Raw genomic sequence first — 19,942 nt, 5'->3', positions numbered from 1 at the left:
GCATGGGCCGCCTCTGCCTATGTCTAGGGGGAGGTACTGCTCTCTCTCGGGGTCGGTGGATTTCCTGGCGACGCAACCATCATTTTGAGGGGGGACTCGGAGATCTTCATTGCCACTCGCCACCTCACCAGGCACCAGATTCCAACCCACCCCCCTTTCTCCATACGATGAAGTCCATCACCTCCCACCTAGATCCGGATTTGGGTCCACTTGGCGTCTTGCCACCAGGTCCAGCCATCAGTGTGGGGGCAGTGGGTCAAAGACGGCGACACGGACTCTGAGATCCGGGACGTCAGTAACCTGAGGAGGGGAAGGCTGGTGCACCCTCCCTACTTCCCACCACCTCCCTCTGCTCTCTCCCTCCTTTCCAGTCCCAAACCAGCTCACCAGAGTTGAAGCCAGCCCTCCAACTGTGTGAGCATGGGGCATGGGGTGGGGGTGGGGTGGGGGGCTGACTTCACAGTGACTAGCAGGTTTGCTAAGGGTTGGGTCTGTTAGGCTCTAGGGATCTGGAGTGCCCTTTGGCGCTTGGCAGGTACAGGTGAAAGCTGTGTCCGGTGCTCTCTGAAGGGCCTGTGGCCTGTGACTTCCAGTGGTCCAGTGGATGGATGGATGGATGGATGGATGCACGGACGGGTGGATGGGATGAAAGAAGTGTTCCCATATTGGGGTACAGGGAAATCATTCTGGCTCTGACCTGATTTCTGTGCTAACTACAACAGCCTGTTTTGTGGCCTCAAACATATATTATACATGTGCTTTAATCGTTAAAGAAAAGCGTGCATTGTCCAGAAACAAAGACGTCATTTTTCAAAGAAAAAAACAAAAAAAATTATGTTCTGGTAATAACAATTGACTTGTTTCCTGAACCCACCATACTGTATCATAATATTACATTAACAGCTCCCTCATCATAGATCTTCGTCCTGGGCACTTTGTCTTCTTCCACCTGGTAAACTTCTGATTGTTTTTTTGCGGTACGCGGGCCTCTCACTCCTGTGGCCTCTCCCGTTGCGGAGCACAGGCTCCAGGCGCGCAGGCTCAGTGGCCATGGCTCACGGGCCTAGCCGCTCCACGGCATGTGGGATCTTCCCAGACCCGGGCACGAACCCTGTCCCCTGCATCGAACCCTGTCCCCTGCATCGGCAGGCGGACTCTCAACCACTGCGCCACCAGGGAAGCCCTTTCTGATTGTTTTTCAAAACCCAATTCAAGGTCAGGGGTTGCTGTTTTATATGGGCTGGTAAAGCCTCTCTGATAAGGTGACATTTGAACCAAGATCTGAAGAAAGTGAGAAAAGCAAGCCAGTTATGCATCTGGCAGAAAAGAATAGCATTCCAGGGAAAGGAGATAAGTACAGAACAAAGCCCTGAGGTGAGAACATCCTTGGCATAATCAAGCAATGAAGCAAGCCCTTTGTAGGTGTGACAGAATGAATGAGGGCAGAGTGGTATAAAATGAGTGGCAGAAGCAGATTATGTGGGGCTTAATAGGCCATGGTTAGGATTTTGAGGTGGGAGGCTACTGGAAGAACTTGAACAGAGGAAGAACTTTAGCTTGAGCTTAAATGTGTCCTTCTGGCTTCAGGGGGGTGGGGTGGAGAAGACTATAGGGAAGGAAGTAGAAGCAGGAAGTTCAGTTAGGAATTAGACACAAGACGATGGTGACTTGGACAAGGATTGAAGCAGTGGAGGTGATGAGAAGTAATTGGAATCTGCATGTAGTTTTAAGGTACAGCCAATGGCGTTTACTACTAGATTGGATGTGGATCATGTGGATCAAGGAGAACTCCAAGGTGTTCAACCTGAGCAACTGGAATGATGGAGATACCAACGACTGGTTAAGGGGAAGGTGTGGGGAGGAACGGGTTTGAGAGGGGAAATCAAGAGTTTGGTTTGGGGTTTTTTAAGTTCAAGACTCTTAACCAGACATTAAGTGGCATTGTCACCCAGGTGGTAGAGCATGGAATTTAGGAGAAAGTTTGAGGCTCAAGATGTATTTTGGAATCATCAGGTCATAGATAACATTTAAGGCCATGGAGCTGGATGAGGTCACCTGGGGAGGCCTAGCATTGGTTCATTTGATTAAAATATCTTTCCCTTCTTCTCAGCCTGCCTATGTCAGGTTTGGCCTATGGTTTTTTAAGGAATAGTTCACCTAGTCATTCATTTAAATGGCCAAAAAATAAGCAGGTTTGAGTGGGGCAGATCTGCATCATGCTTCTGGTTTTCACAGTTTGCCTTATGCAGGTAAGCTGGTCCTGCCAGTCAGAAAGAACCAAAGTAGGCCCCTAACCCCATAGCTAGAGGAGTAGAAGTAGGAATTCTCTTTATATCCTGGGGCGTAGAGAGAGGCTCTGAATATTCTGAGTCCCCAATTCCAAAATAATTTACATTTAATTTTGAGGGGAGGGCTGAGGGACTCATAAATTAGAACCTCCTGGAATACTCAGAAGAAATGAGACCACAGGATTGAAATGAGTGGGCTTCCCTGCTGGCGCAGTGGTTAAGAATCCAGCTGCCAATGCAAGAGAGACAGGCTCGAGCCCTGGTCCGGGAAGATCCCACATGCCGCGGAGCAACTAAGTCCGTGCGCCACAACTACTGAGCTTGTGCTTTAGAACCTGTGTGCCACAACTACTGAAGCCCGCGCACCGCAACAAGAGAAGGTACCGCAATGAGAAGGCTGCGCACCACAACAAAGAGTAGCCCCCGCTCACTGCAACTAGAGAAAGCCCGCGCACAGCAACGAAGACCCTATGTAGCCAAAAATAAGTAAATAAAATAAAAGATTTAAATGAGTTGCTAGATAAAGCTTTGTGTGGAGTTAAGTTATACTTGGTGTGTTTGTATTATTAGAGAAACAATAAGCTTAATTGCTTGCCTGGCATTTTTCCTTTGTTCTGAGATTTGTTCAGCTTTGGAAGATCCCCAGAACCATTTATGGACAAGGAAGAGGTTAGTCTGCCTAAAATGTCAGGAAAAACTTAATGTTTTATGATTGAGAGTGCATTTATAAACGTGTATTTGTAAACATTGGGATTATGTCTGGCTCACTCTGTTAGTAAAAACATGATTTTAGCATGAAATTAATGGCAACTGCCCCTCACTGCCTGTGTTGTTCTTTGTGTATTCTTCTTGGAGTAGGGATCTCTTTGCATTTGACATTGTTTAGTGAGAAATTGTTATAAACTGCACTGTTGGTTTTGTTTGTGTGAGATCTGTTTTAAATGTTTATGTGTAGAGAGAGATTGAAGAGCTTTTGTCCCTTAGTAACAGTGTGAGAAGTCTTATGTCCTGTGAGACAACATGGGGCAGCTTTCAGTCCTCCCAAGGGACTGAACTTCCACCTGTTCTCTTGGGGAAAAAAAGAGTGAGTTCCACCCTCCAAGTGTTGGTCAGCTTTTTCCAGTTGTTTCTCTAAATTTTCCTGTTTTCCATTTCACTCCCTCATCCCCTGAAACTCCCTGTTATATTGACCTGTATAGCCAGGCGCCTCCACCCCATCTCAGCTCCCACCTTCTTCCCTTGCTTCCCCTCCCAGTGCCCGCCCAGCTTGGTGTTTACAACTTCATAAAGGTGCTGACAAGTAATTTATTTCCCCTTAGTCATTGTTGGGCCACACATTGTGGACTGACTAGCTTTAATGTTTCCTAGTTAAGTCAGCTGTTGTAGTTCTTTAATTGTTATTTTCTCTAGAATGTCTCACTGAGCTCCATAAACAAAGATGTCATCTCTGTCCTATTCTAATGGGCATGGTCTCCCCTGACTCCCTCTCCCTGAGTTCATGTCATGGTTGATTCAGTGTTCATTTTATTGTCAAGTTAGATAATAACCATACATCGAACTTGGTTTTTAGTTCTCTCTGTTCTTATCTTAACCCACTAGCTTACACATATTTCATATTCTTTTTCCCTGGGTCTTTTTCTAAGTAGAATCTTTCTTTTTTTTTTTTTTTAAACATCAATAGCTTATTGGATAGGGTTAAGTAGAATCTTATTTTATTCTCTCTTTCTCCCCAGTTCCTCACCTCTTTTAATCCATTTGAATGATAGATAGCCACTAAATTGGGGGAAGGGGGGACTTTAAATTGCAAGCCTATCTCTTAGGCTTTAATCTTATTGTTTATGATCTCAAAAGAACCCAAGTTGAATCAGGTTTGGTTGCCACTGAGACTTCCAGGAAGAAAATGTAAATATGGAGGAAACACCTATGAAATGATTCATAATATAGGATTCCCCATTATGAATTCATGCTGAACCATTGCCTTAGGCTTGGACTACTAAGGTACTATCTTTGGGATGTGACATCAACTCTCATTTTCCACATATGTAGGTCATGTTAGGTATGTTGGGCAAATAATGACCCTCCCCCCCAGTCCAATTGGAGGTCTCCTTTTCTTTTTTTTTTTTAAAGATCAATTTTATTTTTGGCTGCGTTGGGTCTTCGTTGCTGCGCAAAGGCTTTCTCTAGTTGTGGCAAGGGGGGCTTCTCTTGTTGTGGAGCACAGGCTCTAGGTGCACGGGCTTCAGTAGTTGTGGCATGTGGGCTCAGTAGTTGTGGCTTGTGGGCTCTAGAGTGCAGGATCAGTAGTTGTGGCGTACGGACTTAGTTGCTCCATGACATGTGGGATCTTCCCGGAATCCACTGCGCCACCAGGGAAGTCCAGAGGTCTCATTTTCATTAACTCTGTCTTCTCTTCCTTTGTTCTCCCTGAAAGTTTAAACTGAATTTTCTAAAATTTTTCATATCATGTTGAAGCTCAGAATATCCTGTGGCTAAACTCCTCTACAAGTGACAAACATTGTGTACTTCCAAATCCTAGATCTGTGGACACTGTGGATTAACAATAAGCTTTCATAATGATTTTCTTTCTTTGGCAGGCAGTTTGTAATTTTTTCCTCAAGGATTCTAACCTACACTATAAAAACTGAGGGATTATACCTCATATGAAAGCAAGACAAAAGGAGCGCCAGAAGAAAGAGCCAGTGGGGGTCCTTATTAGTAGAGGCAAGAGCATTGAAAATACTGATGCCTTTTATCCATCTTTACCTCAAGTGAATTCTGAAGAAAATGGCAGAAGAATTGCTTCCATTTTTAAATGAGAAAATAAATTACTTAGGAATGGTGTTAAGCAAGGGAAAAAGCATCTAGAGGAACAGTGTCAAGAGAAATCAATCACTCTTCAGCCTACATTTTTTTTTTTTTTTTTTGCGGTACGCGGGCCTCTCACTGTTGTGGCCTCTCCCGTTGCAGAGCACAGGCTCCGGACGCGCAGGCTCAGTGGCCATGGCTCACAGGCCCAGCCGCTCCGCGGCATGTGGGATCTTCCCAGACCGGGGCACAAACCCATGTACCCTGCATCAGCAGGCGGACTCTCAACCACTGCGCCACCAGAGAAGCCCCAGCCTACATTTTAAGGCTCTATCTAGTTTTGATCACAACTTAGAGATTCTAGTATCAATTGACTAATATTTGTAGAATTCTACTTTGTACTGGTGGATGGTGTCTGTCCTCAAATAAGACTAGACAGGAAGATTTTTAAAATATGTAATACACACAAAACAATTGGTCACCTTTAGAAGGTAGCAGTTAAGTGGGAACTTGGACCAGGATAGGTGATGCAACATTTTGCTAATAGTGCACGTTGCAGAAGGAGACTATTAGGATTGTGAACTCAGGCCAGTCTCTTCCTAATTTGTAAGATGAAGGAAATATATAAGGTTTTTTTGAAAATTTAGTGAGATATGTATGCACATCTGTTTTAAGTGCTCAAAAGGTTTCAGCCAGTGTTACTTCTAATAGGAATTCATGAGGAATAGGAAAAGGAGACGTTACAGGCAAGAGAAATCAGGGAGGTCTTCCTGAAAGTGGTGAAGCTTAAACTGAACCTTAATCAACAGAGAAGAGTTGAAGGATTGATTGTTAGTCAGAAAATCAGCTTAAGCAAGAAGTAGTACAAACAAACGTAATATAAGTGAGGGATACCAAAGAGACCTATCTGACAAAAGGGAAGGGGTGCTTTTATATTAGGAAAGAATAAAAATGAAGTTGTCTTAGTATAGCAGGACCTGATTATTGAGGGGAGCTTGGACTTGGTGTGTAACAGCATAATCGACAGAGAGATGGAATGGTCTCCAGTGGTACCCCAAGTAGACTGAAGAAGAAAGAGACAGATCTCAGAAGCCTGCTGGTCTAGAAACATTAGTGAGCCAGATGTAGGTGGTGAGGGCCTGGTCAAGGAGGACAGTGGACTGTAGAAAGGATAGGTTTGTTTCTGAAGAAGCACTGGCTGGATTTGGTGACTTGGTTGAATGTAGAGGAGGACGCATGAGAGATAGGGGTCATTTTGAACTGGCTTTCTTTTAGGAGGTCTACTGTATTGATAGTAGCCTCAGGGCTGAGGACCCAGGAGTCTGTTGGTTTTAGGATCACTGGTGGGGCAGGGGAGGGGGGAGTACATTTTGTTGTTGTTTGTGTTTGCTGTTTAGCAAACTAGAAGTAACTTCCAGAGAACCCTTTAAACATTTCTTGCCTGGAATTCAAGAGACAGGAAATGACCCTGTTAATGAGAACCTGAGAATGCCAGGAAAGCCATGTCTGCCTCTTACAAGGTAGGCCTAGGGTTAAAGAGAAGGCTTTCACATCCCTCACATCCCAGGCCCACTGCTTATTTAGGCGGTGTGATCTTGGATAAAATCTCTTATTCCTCTCAGTTTCCTCATCTATAAAAAGGGGGTTTTAAATAGTACCTAAATCATAGTGGTAGTGGGATTTAAGTGAGTTAATACACATAAAGCACATAGTACAATGACTGGCAAATAGTAAGCCCTGAGTGTTAACTATTAATATTGTTGCCACTCCCTCTTTTTAAATGAAAACCCTGAAAAACGCTCAGAGTATGTCTCTTTTGCCCAGGGCAGATGAGGGAATGGCTTGGTTTTATGAGTAGATAGATACCTGTTCATCTTTATATCGTAGAAAAAAATCTGGCATCAGACTATTGAAATAGATGAGTGGCTGGGTTGCTGTCAGAATTCCTAGTATTGCCCTGAGAGTGCCTCATTTTTGCTGTATTCTTGTCCTGCCTATGCAGGTGATTTTTTATGATAGCGATTGGAACCCCACTGTGGACCAGCAGGCCATGGACAGGGCCCACCGCTTGGGGCAGACAAAGCAGGTTACCGTGTACCGACTCATCTGTAAGGGCACCATTGAAGAACGCATTCTGCAGCGAGCCAAGGAGAAGAGTGAGGTAAGCAGAAGACAAAGGAAGTATTGTGCTGGTAGAGAAAATAGTCCAGCCACATTGACTGGACTAAGACTAAGACTGACTTGGCTTTCGTTGGTCATGAAAGCACTAAAATTTCTTGTGAATAGAAAATAAAATGAGGTCCCATACAAAAGCAGTCTACTGCCCTGGCCATTCCTTACTCCTTTTCTACCAGAATGGTGTCTACAACCTACATTCAGCTGTTGTTCATGTGAAGAGGACCCCAAGTCATGGCCTTTTCCTATTTGACATGGTTTCACATTCAGGGGAAGAAGGAATGGCGTTTGCTCTCACCCTAGTACTCTCAGTGTGACCGGCCTCTGAGTTGTGTGACAAATTTGCTGGTTTCTAAAGAAATGATTATTTGGGGTTCTTTTCCTTCTTGATTCAGTATTATTGGACCTTATAGCTATCAATTAACAGTTGCAAGCAAAGAAGTTCTCCTTTCTGTTGGACAAATGACCTGGATGAGCCAGTCACACGAATGAAAAAGAAGTAGGAAATCCAGGGGCCTCACCAGAGAACAGATTAAGAAAGATGTTTCTTTCTTTCTGAATATTTGTCATAAGGGAATGGATGCCTGATGGTGGTGGTTTTTGATCTGCTTTGATATTCAGATTCAGCGGATGGTGATTTCTGGTGGAAACTTCAAACCGGATACCTTGAAACCCAAAGAGGTGGTTAGCCTTCTTCTAGACGATGAAGAATTGGAGAAGAAATGTATGTACTCTAGACCTCTTATTAACGCTCTCTCCTCCTTACAGAGATGTTTCTTTAGCCCCACTCTTCTGGAAATGAAAGGCGCCCTTGACTGTGCCAAGGGGAGGCAAAGCCAAAGACTGTCTGGGGAGAAACATTTTTTTGGTTAATATTTTATATTAAAACCCAAAGAAGGATGTATTATGGAGTAGAAGGAAAAATTCGTGTGTATTGTTAGAGTAATATGACTTCAAATAAATGGGTACCAGGAAGGCTATATCCCTTGACACCTCAGCAGTAATGAATTTACTCTGTTCTATCCAGAGAAATGTTTTTATGGAAAAGTTGGAAAAGCACACTGCTGTATGTAACATACAAACGCTTCTCCCAGTACTTCTGGCTTTTGAGAACAATGGGTTTCAGTTTCAGACTTACCTTGTAAACCTCTGAGGACTTCGACAGCATCACATCAGAAAATGTGATGAAGCACCTTTCTTATGGGGCTCACATTTGCCACCACCTTCTAAAAACCTTTCAGGACTCTGTGCAATGCAGAGATATTAAAAGACTGAAAAGAAAAGGAAAAAGAATAAAAGGCAAGGAAAGGCCCATGACAGTGTCACTGAATCGTGATTTGAACCCCAAAACTGTTAAGAATCCAAGGAACTCTGTTCATTCTCCAAGTTAGAAAACCACCAGTTATCTGCCTTAGATGGATAGAAGTCATACCTTCAATCATAAATATAAAAGAATATGGCCACCTTAATTTCAGAGAATGAGGATTAGGATTGCCACAGATACTTCATCAGATCTTTTTAAAATTTTCTTGACAGTGAGACTCCGACAAGAAGAGAAACGGCAGCAGGAGGAAACCAACCGAGTTAAAGAGCGCAAGCGCAAGCGGGAAAAATACGCAGAGAAGGTATGTCAAGTTTGGGGTGGTGGACAGGGACTGATGGGGGTGCAGAGTGGTCCTTACAGAAGAGTCTTCAGGGTACAGGCTTGTCGTCTTGGTTACTGGTTGGTGTCCAGCTCCATCTACGTGTGCTATACAGCAGTTCTGTCCTGATAGAGAATCAAGCAGGAGAAATGCAGCCTTGGTAGAACTGTACTCCCCACACAGACATAATTACATGTGTCTGTGGTTACATGTAATTATGGACACCATTTGTTGGGACTGTTAAAAAGCATAAGTCTAATAAATGTAAGATGGATGTTACATTATTAGATTCCGTAGACTCTTAGAAGGGACCTAAGAGGTCATTAGATCCAGTCTTTCTGCCATAGTTCTGCTAGTGCACCATTCATTGTCATCTACTACTGGAAAAATAAATCGTTGGCCAGTCTGTTCATCTTTTTCTCCAATTCATGCCAAGGATTTGAGTTGTTTTTGTCTCCCTTCTGACATTTCCTACTTGAGCCCACCAGGCTAGCTGCAAAGTGGGATGTAGTTCCCCTACATTTCTCCCTGTCTTGCTGTTTCTACCAAAGTATATCAGTAATCCTTACCCCTGATCTTTACTGATATATAAATCAGAAATGAGGTCTCCAGGACTTACTTGAAACTCTTGTTTCAGGAGTCAGCCCATTAGTTCTGACTAGGTTCCCAGACTTACCATGCCTAAAGACTGTTGGTTTGAACAAATAAATAATTAGTTAATTAATTTAAAAATAAATAAATAAAGGCTGTTGGTTTGAAACCATTTTATTACCTTCCAGAAAGTGGCTCCTAATTTCTTCTGGTGGGTTTGGCTTACCTTTGGGTTGTGCTGAAATTCAGGCATTGCCATAGCTCTGGGCCCTCAAGTCAGACATTTGTCCATGTATCATTTCCCTGGACTGTTTGGTTTGTCTGAAGTTGTCTAGTCACATGTTAAAGCTGGTTGTGCTTTAAGTGGAGGTCCACTTCTTCCTCTTATGCAAGCTTTTATAGGGCCTTGTGTCCCTTTGGCTGTATGGCCCTGATGGTCAGCAGCCTAGGAGCCTGTCTATATTATATGTTCATCTTCTGATAGACACACCAGCTCAATCCACACCCTCGATTGTACCTTCTGCTAAGCAGAACTATTTCTAGCCTGAAGGATGCCCTTGGTACTCACTATATTTACAGAGTTGAAAAAAAATCTTAGGAATGAAGGCTCACGTTCTTCCTAGTCTGGGCTGCTATTTCTACCCATGTTCTCAGGTTCTCTTTTATGACTCCACTTTCAAATTTCTAACCCATTGCTTACTACTATTCAGAAACAATAGCAAAGAAGAAACGGTGATTTTCTTCAACAGGACATTGTAGGATTTACTGAGTTTGCATCAGGTGCCATCCCTACTCTGAATAAGAAGTTTCAGATAAATACCCAGTGATAATATAAACTACACAAAGACATACCGTATTAACCCTAATATAGGTCTAGATACAAATGCCGTTAGGTGCAGTGGATGGGTGTGATCCCCAGAATTTTCTAAGCACTTTCTGTTCTTCCACATCTCTCATCTGTGACAAAGCCCTCCTGAACTTGGCTCTAGAACTGTTTAGTGTAGCTTAGTCGCTCAGTCTTTAAGCGTAAATTGAGGAAATAATGAAAAGCCACTTCAGTATTCCTTATGTGTAATAAGAACCTTCATTCCCCTTATACATATTTAAAAAGAAGGCAGAGTGAAAACAGATGTGCGGAAAATATACTAAGAGCACGGGCCCTCCCTCTTGTGGGGCTGCATCACTTCAGCCCCTGAGAAGTGCTGCAGCTTGGCCATGCTGGAAGCTGACCATGCACCCCGCCCTGTGAGGATTAGGTTTGGCACAGCTTCAGTTCAGTGTGACTGGCCTTTCAACTCTGTATTATTGTGCCAGAATATGCATAAACTCTTACTAAGCCATCCCTTTCCTCCTTCCTTAGGATTTTTTCTTCCTTTAATAATATGCTAATTGAATAAAATGAAACCTAGAACTTTACAAAGAGTCAAATTTCTGTCATCACTTTCTTCTCCAACCCCACTTTTCTCTTGGTGCCTATCCTCATCCTTTTTCCATATTTCTTGATTTGTGTGTTCCCAGAAGAAAAAGGAAGATGAATTGGATGGGAAAAGGAGAAAGGAGGGTGTGAACCTAGTGATCCCATTTGTTCCTTCGGCTGATAACTCCAACCTCTCTGCAGACGGGGATGACTCCTTCATTAGTGTGGACTCAGCCATGCCCAGCCCTTTCAGTGAGGTGAGGCTCCTTTTAGATGCCTTCATAACAGCAGTGGGGACTGTGTCCTGACCTGGTAGCCTTTGCTTTTCCAGGAGTTCTCCTGCCTTGTAGAAGGGGTTACATGTGGAATCCATGGGAAGAAAAGCAAGTGAGGACAGGCTGCCTTCTTTGGAGCCAAAGCAGGGGGTCTAACTCTCAGGAGTGAAGCCAGGCAGGAGAGGCAAATGGTGGTGAGACCTGAGAAGCACATACTGATGTAGGCACGAGGGCCATGGGCTGTGGGTGCTAGGAGGGGGGGTGATCATGACCCTTTTGCCTCTAGATCTCCATCAGCAGTGAGCTGCACACCGGCTCTATTCCCCCCGACGAGAGCAGCAGTGACATGCTGGTCATTGTGGATGACCCAGCCTCCTCAGCCCCTCAGTCTCGAGCCACCAACTCTCCTGCTTCCATAACGGGCTCCGTGTCAGACACTGTGAACGGTAAGTGATGCTGCTGTCCCATACAGCTTGGGTGAGGTCCTGATTCCTTCTTGGATAATGCCGTTTTCTACTTTCTTTAAAGAAGAGTGGAGTAGAGCAAAAAGAATTGGTAGCGTCATTCTTTCATTAGTCGATTCAAGTGAAAGGGAGAATGAGAAGGTTTAGGGAATGTAAAATAAGAACTTCATAAAGATTTCAAACTTCTTTGTTTTCTAGCCATTCCTGTCTTTCATGTTTCACCCTTATTTTTGCCAGTTTTTAATTATAGTTAGCTTTTCCAGGCCTTTCCTCACTTTGTTCTGTGGGGCCCAGTGTTGCTGCTATTTCTTGAGGACTTCTAAGTTTAAAACCTGGAAGTAGGGACTTCCCTGGTGGTGCAGCAGTTAAGAATCCGCCTGCCAGTGCAGGGACACGGGTTCAAGCCCTGGTCCGGGAAGATCCTGTATGCCACGGAGCAACTAAGCCCATGCGGCACAACTACTGAGCCTGCGTTCTGGAGCCCGCGAGCCACAACTACTGAGCCGGTGTGCAGCAACTACTGAAGCCTGCGTGGCCTAGAGCCTGTGCTCCGCAACGAGAGAAGCCACCGTACTGAGTAGCCCGCGCACCGCAATGAAGAGTAGTCCCCGCTCGCTGCAACTAGAGAAAGCCTGCATGCAGCAACGAAGACCCAACACAGACAAAAACAAAACATAAATTAATTAATTAATTTCAAAAAACAAAAAACCTTGGGAGTAAAAGTTGATTCTCCAAGGCAGGAAAACATTGGAGTGTGCAGGTGAATCACAGGTGCACGTCTCTGGAGTTCATTTAGTAATGATCTAGTTGAAAGAAGAAATTCAGGAGTAATGGCACCACTCTTAGAGAATGAAAAGCAGCTTGAGGTGTCAGGCTGTTGTAGCTATTTACAGTTCTTACTAACGCTGTGTGATGCTGTGTCCCAGCCATTAAATTGAGGCGTAGACCTCCCTGGGAGTCCTGAAACAAACACCCTGAAAGCCATCTTCCCTGTCCAGGAGAAGAGTCTGTTAACAAATGAAGAAATAAACTTTTTTCCCTCTTGGCCCATTTGTTCCCATAGGAATTTCCATTCAGGAAATGCCGGCTGCAGGACGTGGTCATTCAGCCCGAAGCCGAGGCCGCCCCAAAGGTTCAGGAAGCACAGCCAAAGGAGCAGGGAAGGGCCGGAGCCGGAAGTCCACCGCAGGCAGTGCTGCTGCAATGGCAGGAGCCAAAGCAGGGGCTGCCGCGGCCTCTGCAGCTGCCTATGCTGCATACGGGTACAACGTGTCTAAAGGTGCGGAAGCCCCAGGGGACTACGGGCTCCATTCTGGTCGGGGACAGTCGGAAGGGTCTACTGAGCATTCTGCCAGGTAGAGCAAGTAGGACACCTCCAGGCCCAAAGCTCCTTCCCAAGCCCATGTTGGATTCTGCCTCAGCATTGAGTGGTCCTGACTCTCTCCTTGCCCTTGTGACTTGGCACAGTACTGCCTTCAAAGCGTAAGTAACTGTGAAAACAGAGAAAGCTGAATTTTAAACAGAATTTCTCCTGCTTTGAGAACTGATTTTTTTCCCCCGGACCCACATTTTAATAATTACACTTCAGTAGTCAAGTTAACTTTTACCCAGCCTTGTGCTCCATCACCTTAGGGTTAAACACCTGCTGTAGGGAATTCCCTGGTGGTCCAGTGGTTAGGACTCCGTGCTCTCACTGCCGAGGGCCCAGGTTCAATCCCTAGTCGGGGAACTAAGATCCCACAAACCATGTGGCGCCAAAAAAAAAACAAAACCAAAACAAAACCAAAAAAACAATACCTGCTGTGTGCATAGGAGTATAACACATGGACCCCGCACCTGAGTGTATAATGAAAATTAGAAGGGGAAGCTGGGCATAGAATTTGTTTAGCAGCAGTACAAGGCAGTATGCGTGTCCTGAATGAAGGAAGAGGGAAGGCCTTAATTCTGGTTGTAGATCAGAAGAAGGAGGAACCGTGGATTTGATGACAAAGTTGCCAGGCTAATTCAGAAGGAAAGAGAAGGATAGTGAAGGATTTAAACTGGCGACAGAGAGTTAACAGTGACCAAGGCACGTTGGGGGTCACTGAGCAGGTCAGTCAGGCTGTGCTGAAGAGGAGCTGCGGGAGTCAGGGTTGGAAGGACCTGCTGGGCCAGAGCTTACCCGGTGTGTGACCAGGGGCTCTGGGAAGTTTGAGAAGGGAAGTAGCTAGCTATTGTGACCATGAGCTGTGGAGGATAAGGGTAGCGGTGGAATGTAGGGCATCTGAGAGCGGTGAGAAGGGCACCCTCACCATGCACAGACCTCTCTCCCATTGGAAACGCGGGCTTAGGATTTAGGGCTGCTGCAGCAAGTAAGGGGAATTTTTGGATAGAAAGTTCTCAGTAAGTGTTAGGCTACCTCCCCTTTCTCCTCCAGGGATAGCGGCCTTCATTTATCTGTTCATTCAACAAATATGAAGTATGATAGCCTACCCCAGTGTTTCTTAACCTCTTGCCAGCTCATCACACCCTTGGAAAATAACAATCATGGCAGTGGTCAAGGCTGCCATGGCAGGATTTCACCCACGGATGGGGCAAAGCATGACACTCATCATGCTTTCTCCCGGAGGCAACAGGGGGTAGAGTGTCACAAGAAAAATTGACAGTGCTTGGTGACTGGGAACGGAAAACAAGGGAAAGGACTGATCTGGACATTACCCACAGCTCCACTGTGGATGAGAGGAGACATGAGTCTGCCTGCTGAGAATTCATTCTTAGGAATGTACAAAAGAGTTGTTGCCCAGGAAGCCATCGCTGGAGATGGGAGATTTGAACCAGGTCCTTAAAGTGGCAGGGCTTGGAGAGCAGGGGTAGCTGCCTCCAACACAAGGAGAATGCATGAATGTAGACACAGGATAGAATGGGCAGCCTTGTGTCCTCTGGCCAGACTGGGGAGTAGAGGGCATCTTCTGAAATTAAGAAGGAAGCAGCTGGGACTTCCTTGGTGGCGCAGTGGTTAAGAATCCGCCTGCCAATGCAGGGGACGTGGGTTCGAGCCCTGGTCCAGGAAGATCCCACATGCCGCGGGGCAACTAAGCCCGTGAGCCACAGCTACTGAGCCTGTGCTCTAGAGCCTGCGAGCCACAACTACCTAGCCCACGTGCCACAACTACTGAAGCCCTCGCGGCTAGAGCCTGTGCTCCGCAACAAGAGAAGCCACCGCAGTGAGAAGCCCGTGCACCACAAGGAAGAGTAGCCCCCGCTCACCGCAACTAGAGAAAGCTGGCACATAGCAACGAAGACCCAATGCAGCCAAAAATTTAAAAATAAATACATAAATAATTTTTTTAAAAAATAAAGAGGGAAGCAACTAATCACAAGTGGTGTCCTGAAAAGGAAGAACGAATGTGTAAGAAAATACATTAGTGCCTGTAAGTTACGGCTCATCCTGCAGCCTTGGCTTTCCCATGTTATATAATGTGTGCTCTGCCCTTCAGTGCCAAGGTGACATCTTTACTCCCTGTTGATGCGGTAATGTGGAGAGAGCTGGGTAGGTATCATTTTTCTCTTACTGAAAAAACAGTTGACAGGAAGAGCAAGCAAATATGCTAAGAAGAGTGGCAGGGAGGGGCTTCCCCACGACCTCATCTCCAGACCAGACTCCAGCAACCGAGGTCAGGCACTGAGGCACTCAGACAGGACTGGTGCTTATGCTCGTCTTGCCTCTCTTTTCCTCCCCACAGGAATCTCCGCCAGCAGTCCTCTGCAGACGTCCCTTGTTCGGCCTGCTGGCCTTGCTGACTTTGGACCTTCAAGCGCCTCTTCTCCCTTGAGCTCCCCTTTGAGCAAAGGAAATAGTGTTCCTGGGACTCCCAAGAGCCTCCACTTGACCAGCAGCCTAGCCCCAGACTCCCTGGTCCGGAAACAGGGCAAAGGCACCAACCCCTCTGGAGGACGGTAACCACCTGGCCCTCCAGCTTCCTTCAACCAAACCGGGGGCTAGAGTCCTGGCCTGCAGATGGTCTTTGGATGGCTTGCCCAGTGCAGCATCTTTCATCCCAAGCCAGAGGGCAGCGATGACCAGCTGCAGCAAGGGAAAGACAGGCAGGTGGTTGGCGTGAGCACTTTGATCACCTGTGTCTCAAGAGGAATGCTCTGGGGTTGCCTGTAGGAAGAAGGCCCAAGGACAGGGATCAGGCCCACAGCATCTCAAAGGAATTTATAGGCAAGTCTTAAACCTCATACTGGGGAAGGGCCTGACAGAGACCCTGTTTAGATGCTCAGGCACACAGTCTCCATCCCCATTCCACTCTTCGGCTCTGGCCATGTTCCTTGCAAAGGCTCAGCAAGTGCTGTGAAGAGCCTTCCACAGTGGAGACTTCTCTTAGGGCTGTGATTTCCTGTGGGGCTAGGAAGGGAGGAAATCATTTATGTGACGTCCTCAGTCGTGGGCAACTCCCCAAGTCTCCAAACCCCATTTGCCAGAGTGTCACGGTTGAGGAGAGCAGCGAATGCAGAAGAAGGTAGTGGTCTGTGAGGATGACAGAAGGCTAGAGGAAGCATGCCTGGAGGCAGTTGTTTTCCCAGCATTTCCTCCCCTGTCCTGCATGGTTCGCATCAGAGAACCTTCAGGTCCCACCAGCAACAGTAGCAGCAGCTCCCACTCCGGGACTCCCAGAAGCCAGTAAACAGACCAGGAGCCACCTCAATCAGCAGGACATCCTCACTGCCCCTCTTGCAGGCTCCCCTTGCCCTTCCTGAATGCACAGTCTCCCCACCCTTGCCCTTCAGCCCCCTGCTTGGCTGTATGCACTGTCTGTATTGCACTGAGAAAGGAAGGGATGGCGGAGTGAGCTGGAGAGGATGGAGAGAGGGCAGGCTCAGCACCCACCCTCCCAGCCCGGCCCCACCAGCCTGAGCTTGCTTCCCTCCAGGAGAGGCAAAGGGTTGGTGTTGGCATGGGTGGTGTTTCTGCTTGCCCCCAGCCTGATGTCCCTGGTGGAGCAGGTGCTTCTGGGCGGGCCAGCCTCTAATTTGCACACCTGAAAATCGCGGAATTGAGTTTAGATAGATTGATTTTTAAAACTTTTTTTTGGGAGTAGGAGTGGTAGGGGAATCATTTAATTTAAATCATAAGATTCCCCTGCCCAAATCCAGACTCCTGTGTACAGATGCTATTTAGAGGGAATCAGAAAAATGCCAAGCCTTTTTTCTCTTTGAATGTGCTGTCTATTTTTATAACTGAACTTGTACATATGTATAAAGAGAGACACATCTTTCTTTTACTAACTGGAGAAAAAAAATCTTAAATAAAATGGAGTGAGATAATTTTATGTAAATTGAGGTGTCTGTGGTCTTTGCAGCCGCCTCTCCTTGTGGGCATTGTAGGGCTCTTGGGGGAGTGTGGCAGGATGAAGGGGAAGCAGAGCCCCAACATCGTCATGGTTCTTGTGGTCAGGACACGTGGTCAGTGTGACGAGGAGTGCCCTGTGGGCGTTAATTGGGCATAGGAATTCGCCTCCAGCCATCAGAGAGGAGGCTTGACCAAGTGCCTGTCGGGCCAGGGCCCTCAGGGTGTGGGCTCCTTATGACTCCAGACCTTGCCTCCAGGACTTAGGCGTAGGCAGCTTCACCTAGTCCAACATTAGGCAGTTACATAGTGGTAATCTTAACACTGACGGATTCTTTCCCCAAAACCCACAAGTGAGAGATTATCCTGGCAGTGTATAATATATAAAATCCCCAACTAATAGAAACTTTATTGTCCCAGTTTCTAAAACTGTGATGTGTGTACAAATGTGTGCATATAAACCCCAGAAACCTACCCCATTTGCAGTTCCAGTACCCACTGTCAATCAGTTAAGCCAGCAGAAATACTAAGGAACTGTGAAACGAACTCAGTGTTAATCAAAGTTAGCTGTACTTGTAAGAATCATGAAGGAAAACAGTGAAATATGTTACTAGGGATTCCAAAGACATCCAGGCTTTGAAAACTTAGCTCTCTGATCAGCTGGAAAAGAATGAGTTCCCAGCCTGCACTGGCAGTGTTTCTCTGATTGAGTTAAATAAAACACTCACATATGCTCTTGCGTCACCTTTGAGCAGGGCTCGTGCTGTTCCGAATGTGCTGGCTGTGTGGCCTCCCAAGCCTTGGCTAACCCTGCACACCCTTGATTGGGGTGGCTGGCTCCTGAGAAGCTGCTGCTCACCCCGTCACAAGGGTGATGAGCCTTGTCTTCATTTTGTTGATCTTAAGTAGCACTGTCATATATGCTGGCTCTTTCTTTTCTTGCTGGTAAACTTGACCAAGGCCTCACACAGAGCAAGCCAGTGTCAGTTTCCCAATTAGCCATGCCCTATTGTCGTCACCACTGTGGCTCCTGGTCCACAAGCCCACTAGGATGGATCCTTTCCAGTTCTCATTACCCAGTGACAAGACTCTAGAACCTTGTCAAGGTCAGCAGTGGTCGTCTCTCTAGGGACCTGACAACTCAGATCCTCGCGTAGCTTCACCCAGATGCAGATGGGCTAGTATCCTCTCTTGAAAAGCATGTAAGTCTTGGATCAGAGCTCTCCAGTCTTCTGTGTCCCCAGACATGGTGCCATACCCCCCTTTTACCCATTTTCAATCCAGTCCCTGAAGAAACACAGCTAACATTTCATCTTGAGAGGTGCTCGCAGCCTTAACGTTGTTCCTCCTCACCTGTCCCTCCCTTACCTGAGGGTTCACAGATGGGGCTTGAATCTTAAAAGCAAAGGCTTCAAACTCGTTAACAGCTTGAGTCCTGTCTCCAAGTTATGACTTATGCTAGCCTGTCCACTCTCTGAAGACTGCGGCTCTCAGACTGTGGGAGATGGACAGCTCTCACCTGTGAACCCAAAGAGCCAGTCCCTTAACATAGAAAAAGACTGGGGAGGGCTCCTGCCTGCTAAAAGGAGCATCCCTCAGGGAGCCTGGAGGTCCAGTCCTCCAGTGCAGATCTCACTGGATCACAGTGAGGCCATCTTTTCGAACAGGTTTCCCTTGCCACATGAGCCAGCTCTGGGGCCCTAGGTAAGCAGATTTTAAGATTGTGGGCTGCCCCATGAGCAGCCCTGGAAATGTGGAGTCTGCACTGGGCTTACTATCACAGTTTCCATGCCTAGGGCTTTGTTGAAGCACTCAGGAGTCTCTGGAGATTCCCTGGACCTAGAGTTTTAGAGATCCCCAGATGTGCCTCAAGGGCTGTTGTTAGTGATAAACAAAAAGGGATATGGGCCACCCAAATTAAACAGAGCAGCTCTGCTTTTACTGCTAGCTAAAGATTTTGTGTGGAGTTAAACTAAGTTTAAGTTAAATTTTTTTTTGAAACTTCTGAATCATCCCTTTAAGTAATGCTTATCAAACTTTAGTATAGATATGAATCACCTCGGATCTTCTTAAAATGCAGGTTGAATTTCAGAAGGTCTAGGGTGAGACCTGAAACTGAATCTCTAACACACCACAGGTGATGGCTGCTTCGCCTTGGACCACACCCGGCATAACAAGGCTTTGGGCACCCTCCAGCCATGTCAGTCAGAATAAACTCTGATCTCTGCTTGTATGCCCCCACTCCAGCCAGGAAGCTCTGTGCAGGAAATACAACTTGATTTTTTAGGTTACTCAATCCACCTGATGAAAGAAAATGAAAAACTAACCTTTCCAGGAAAAGTAGGTCCCATACATGTTTTCTCACTTCTTTCATTTTAAACCTATCAATTCATGATTTTCTCCATCGCCTTTTTCCCCTGGGTAGAGCTCTGTTAGCATGCTAGGTATGAGAGATCTCTGATCTGCTGCTGCCCCTCTGTCCTGTGTAGCCTCCACCAAGTTGTAGCCTCTTTAATTGCTGGAGGGTCTACGATCCCCGGACTCACCATTTTCTCTGCTGCATGTGTCTCCTTCTCGTGACCACCAGACTCCTCAGGGCCAGTCAGCTTTCTGAACTAACTCCTAAGCCCTTTTCAGGGGCATGGTGAAGTTTGGCAGGTCTCCCATGCTTCTCCGAGACTGCCAGAGTGTGGGAAGCCGTGCAGTTTGGGAGGCAGCCATGGCCACTGCTGGCTGCCCAAATCAGCCATCTTCATGGTGCCTTCAAACCACTTGGATGTGGAGGGCATAGGGAGGGCAGGCTCTGTTCTAGACAAAGCAGGGCCTCTGGCTGTCTTAAAACTGTGTGTGCCCAGGTACTCGCTCTATGGTAGCAAATGGTGCTGCTAAGAAAGGTATCTGCCTGGAGGGGAGGCCCCTGCATGGAGGCTTCTAAGGACTCTGGGGTGGCAGGAG

At 46.4% G+C, this 19,942-nt stretch overlaps 1 protein-coding gene across 2 annotated transcripts in view; it reads left to right on the top strand.

Moving 5' to 3' along the window:
- Nucleotides 1–16,956, top strand: part of INO80 (INO80 complex ATPase subunit) — a gene marked incomplete at its 5' end in the record, with an annotated part of 102,910 nt that extends 85,954 nt beyond the window's left edge. Inside the window, 7 exons of one of the 2 annotated variants that reach the window (XM_082648866.1) lie at nucleotides 7,096–7,254; nucleotides 7,890–7,992; nucleotides 8,805–8,893; nucleotides 11,024–11,176; nucleotides 11,481–11,640; nucleotides 12,722–12,937; nucleotides 15,381–16,956. In XM_082648866.1, the coding sequence (XP_082504992.1) occupies nucleotides 7,096–7,254; nucleotides 7,890–7,992; nucleotides 8,805–8,893; nucleotides 11,024–11,176; nucleotides 11,481–11,640; nucleotides 12,722–12,937; nucleotides 15,381–15,598 (1,098 nt within the window). In that variant the 3' untranslated portion in view covers nucleotides 15,599–16,956. Of the gene's footprint in view, nucleotides 1–7,095; nucleotides 7,255–7,889; nucleotides 7,993–8,804; nucleotides 8,894–11,020; nucleotides 11,177–11,480; nucleotides 11,641–12,721; nucleotides 12,938–15,380 lie in introns of both variants that reach the window. The other variant, XM_082648865.1, reaches the window with a different exon arrangement.
- Nucleotides 16,957–19,942: the final 2,986 nt, after the last annotated feature.

Source organism: Grampus griseus, assembly GCF_964374135.1.
Source record: "Grampus griseus genome assembly, chromosome: 2".
Classification (NCBI taxonomy): domain Eukaryota; kingdom Metazoa; phylum Chordata; class Mammalia; order Artiodactyla; family Delphinidae; genus Grampus; species Grampus griseus.
This window is presented reverse-complemented; position numbering and strand designations above follow the sequence as displayed.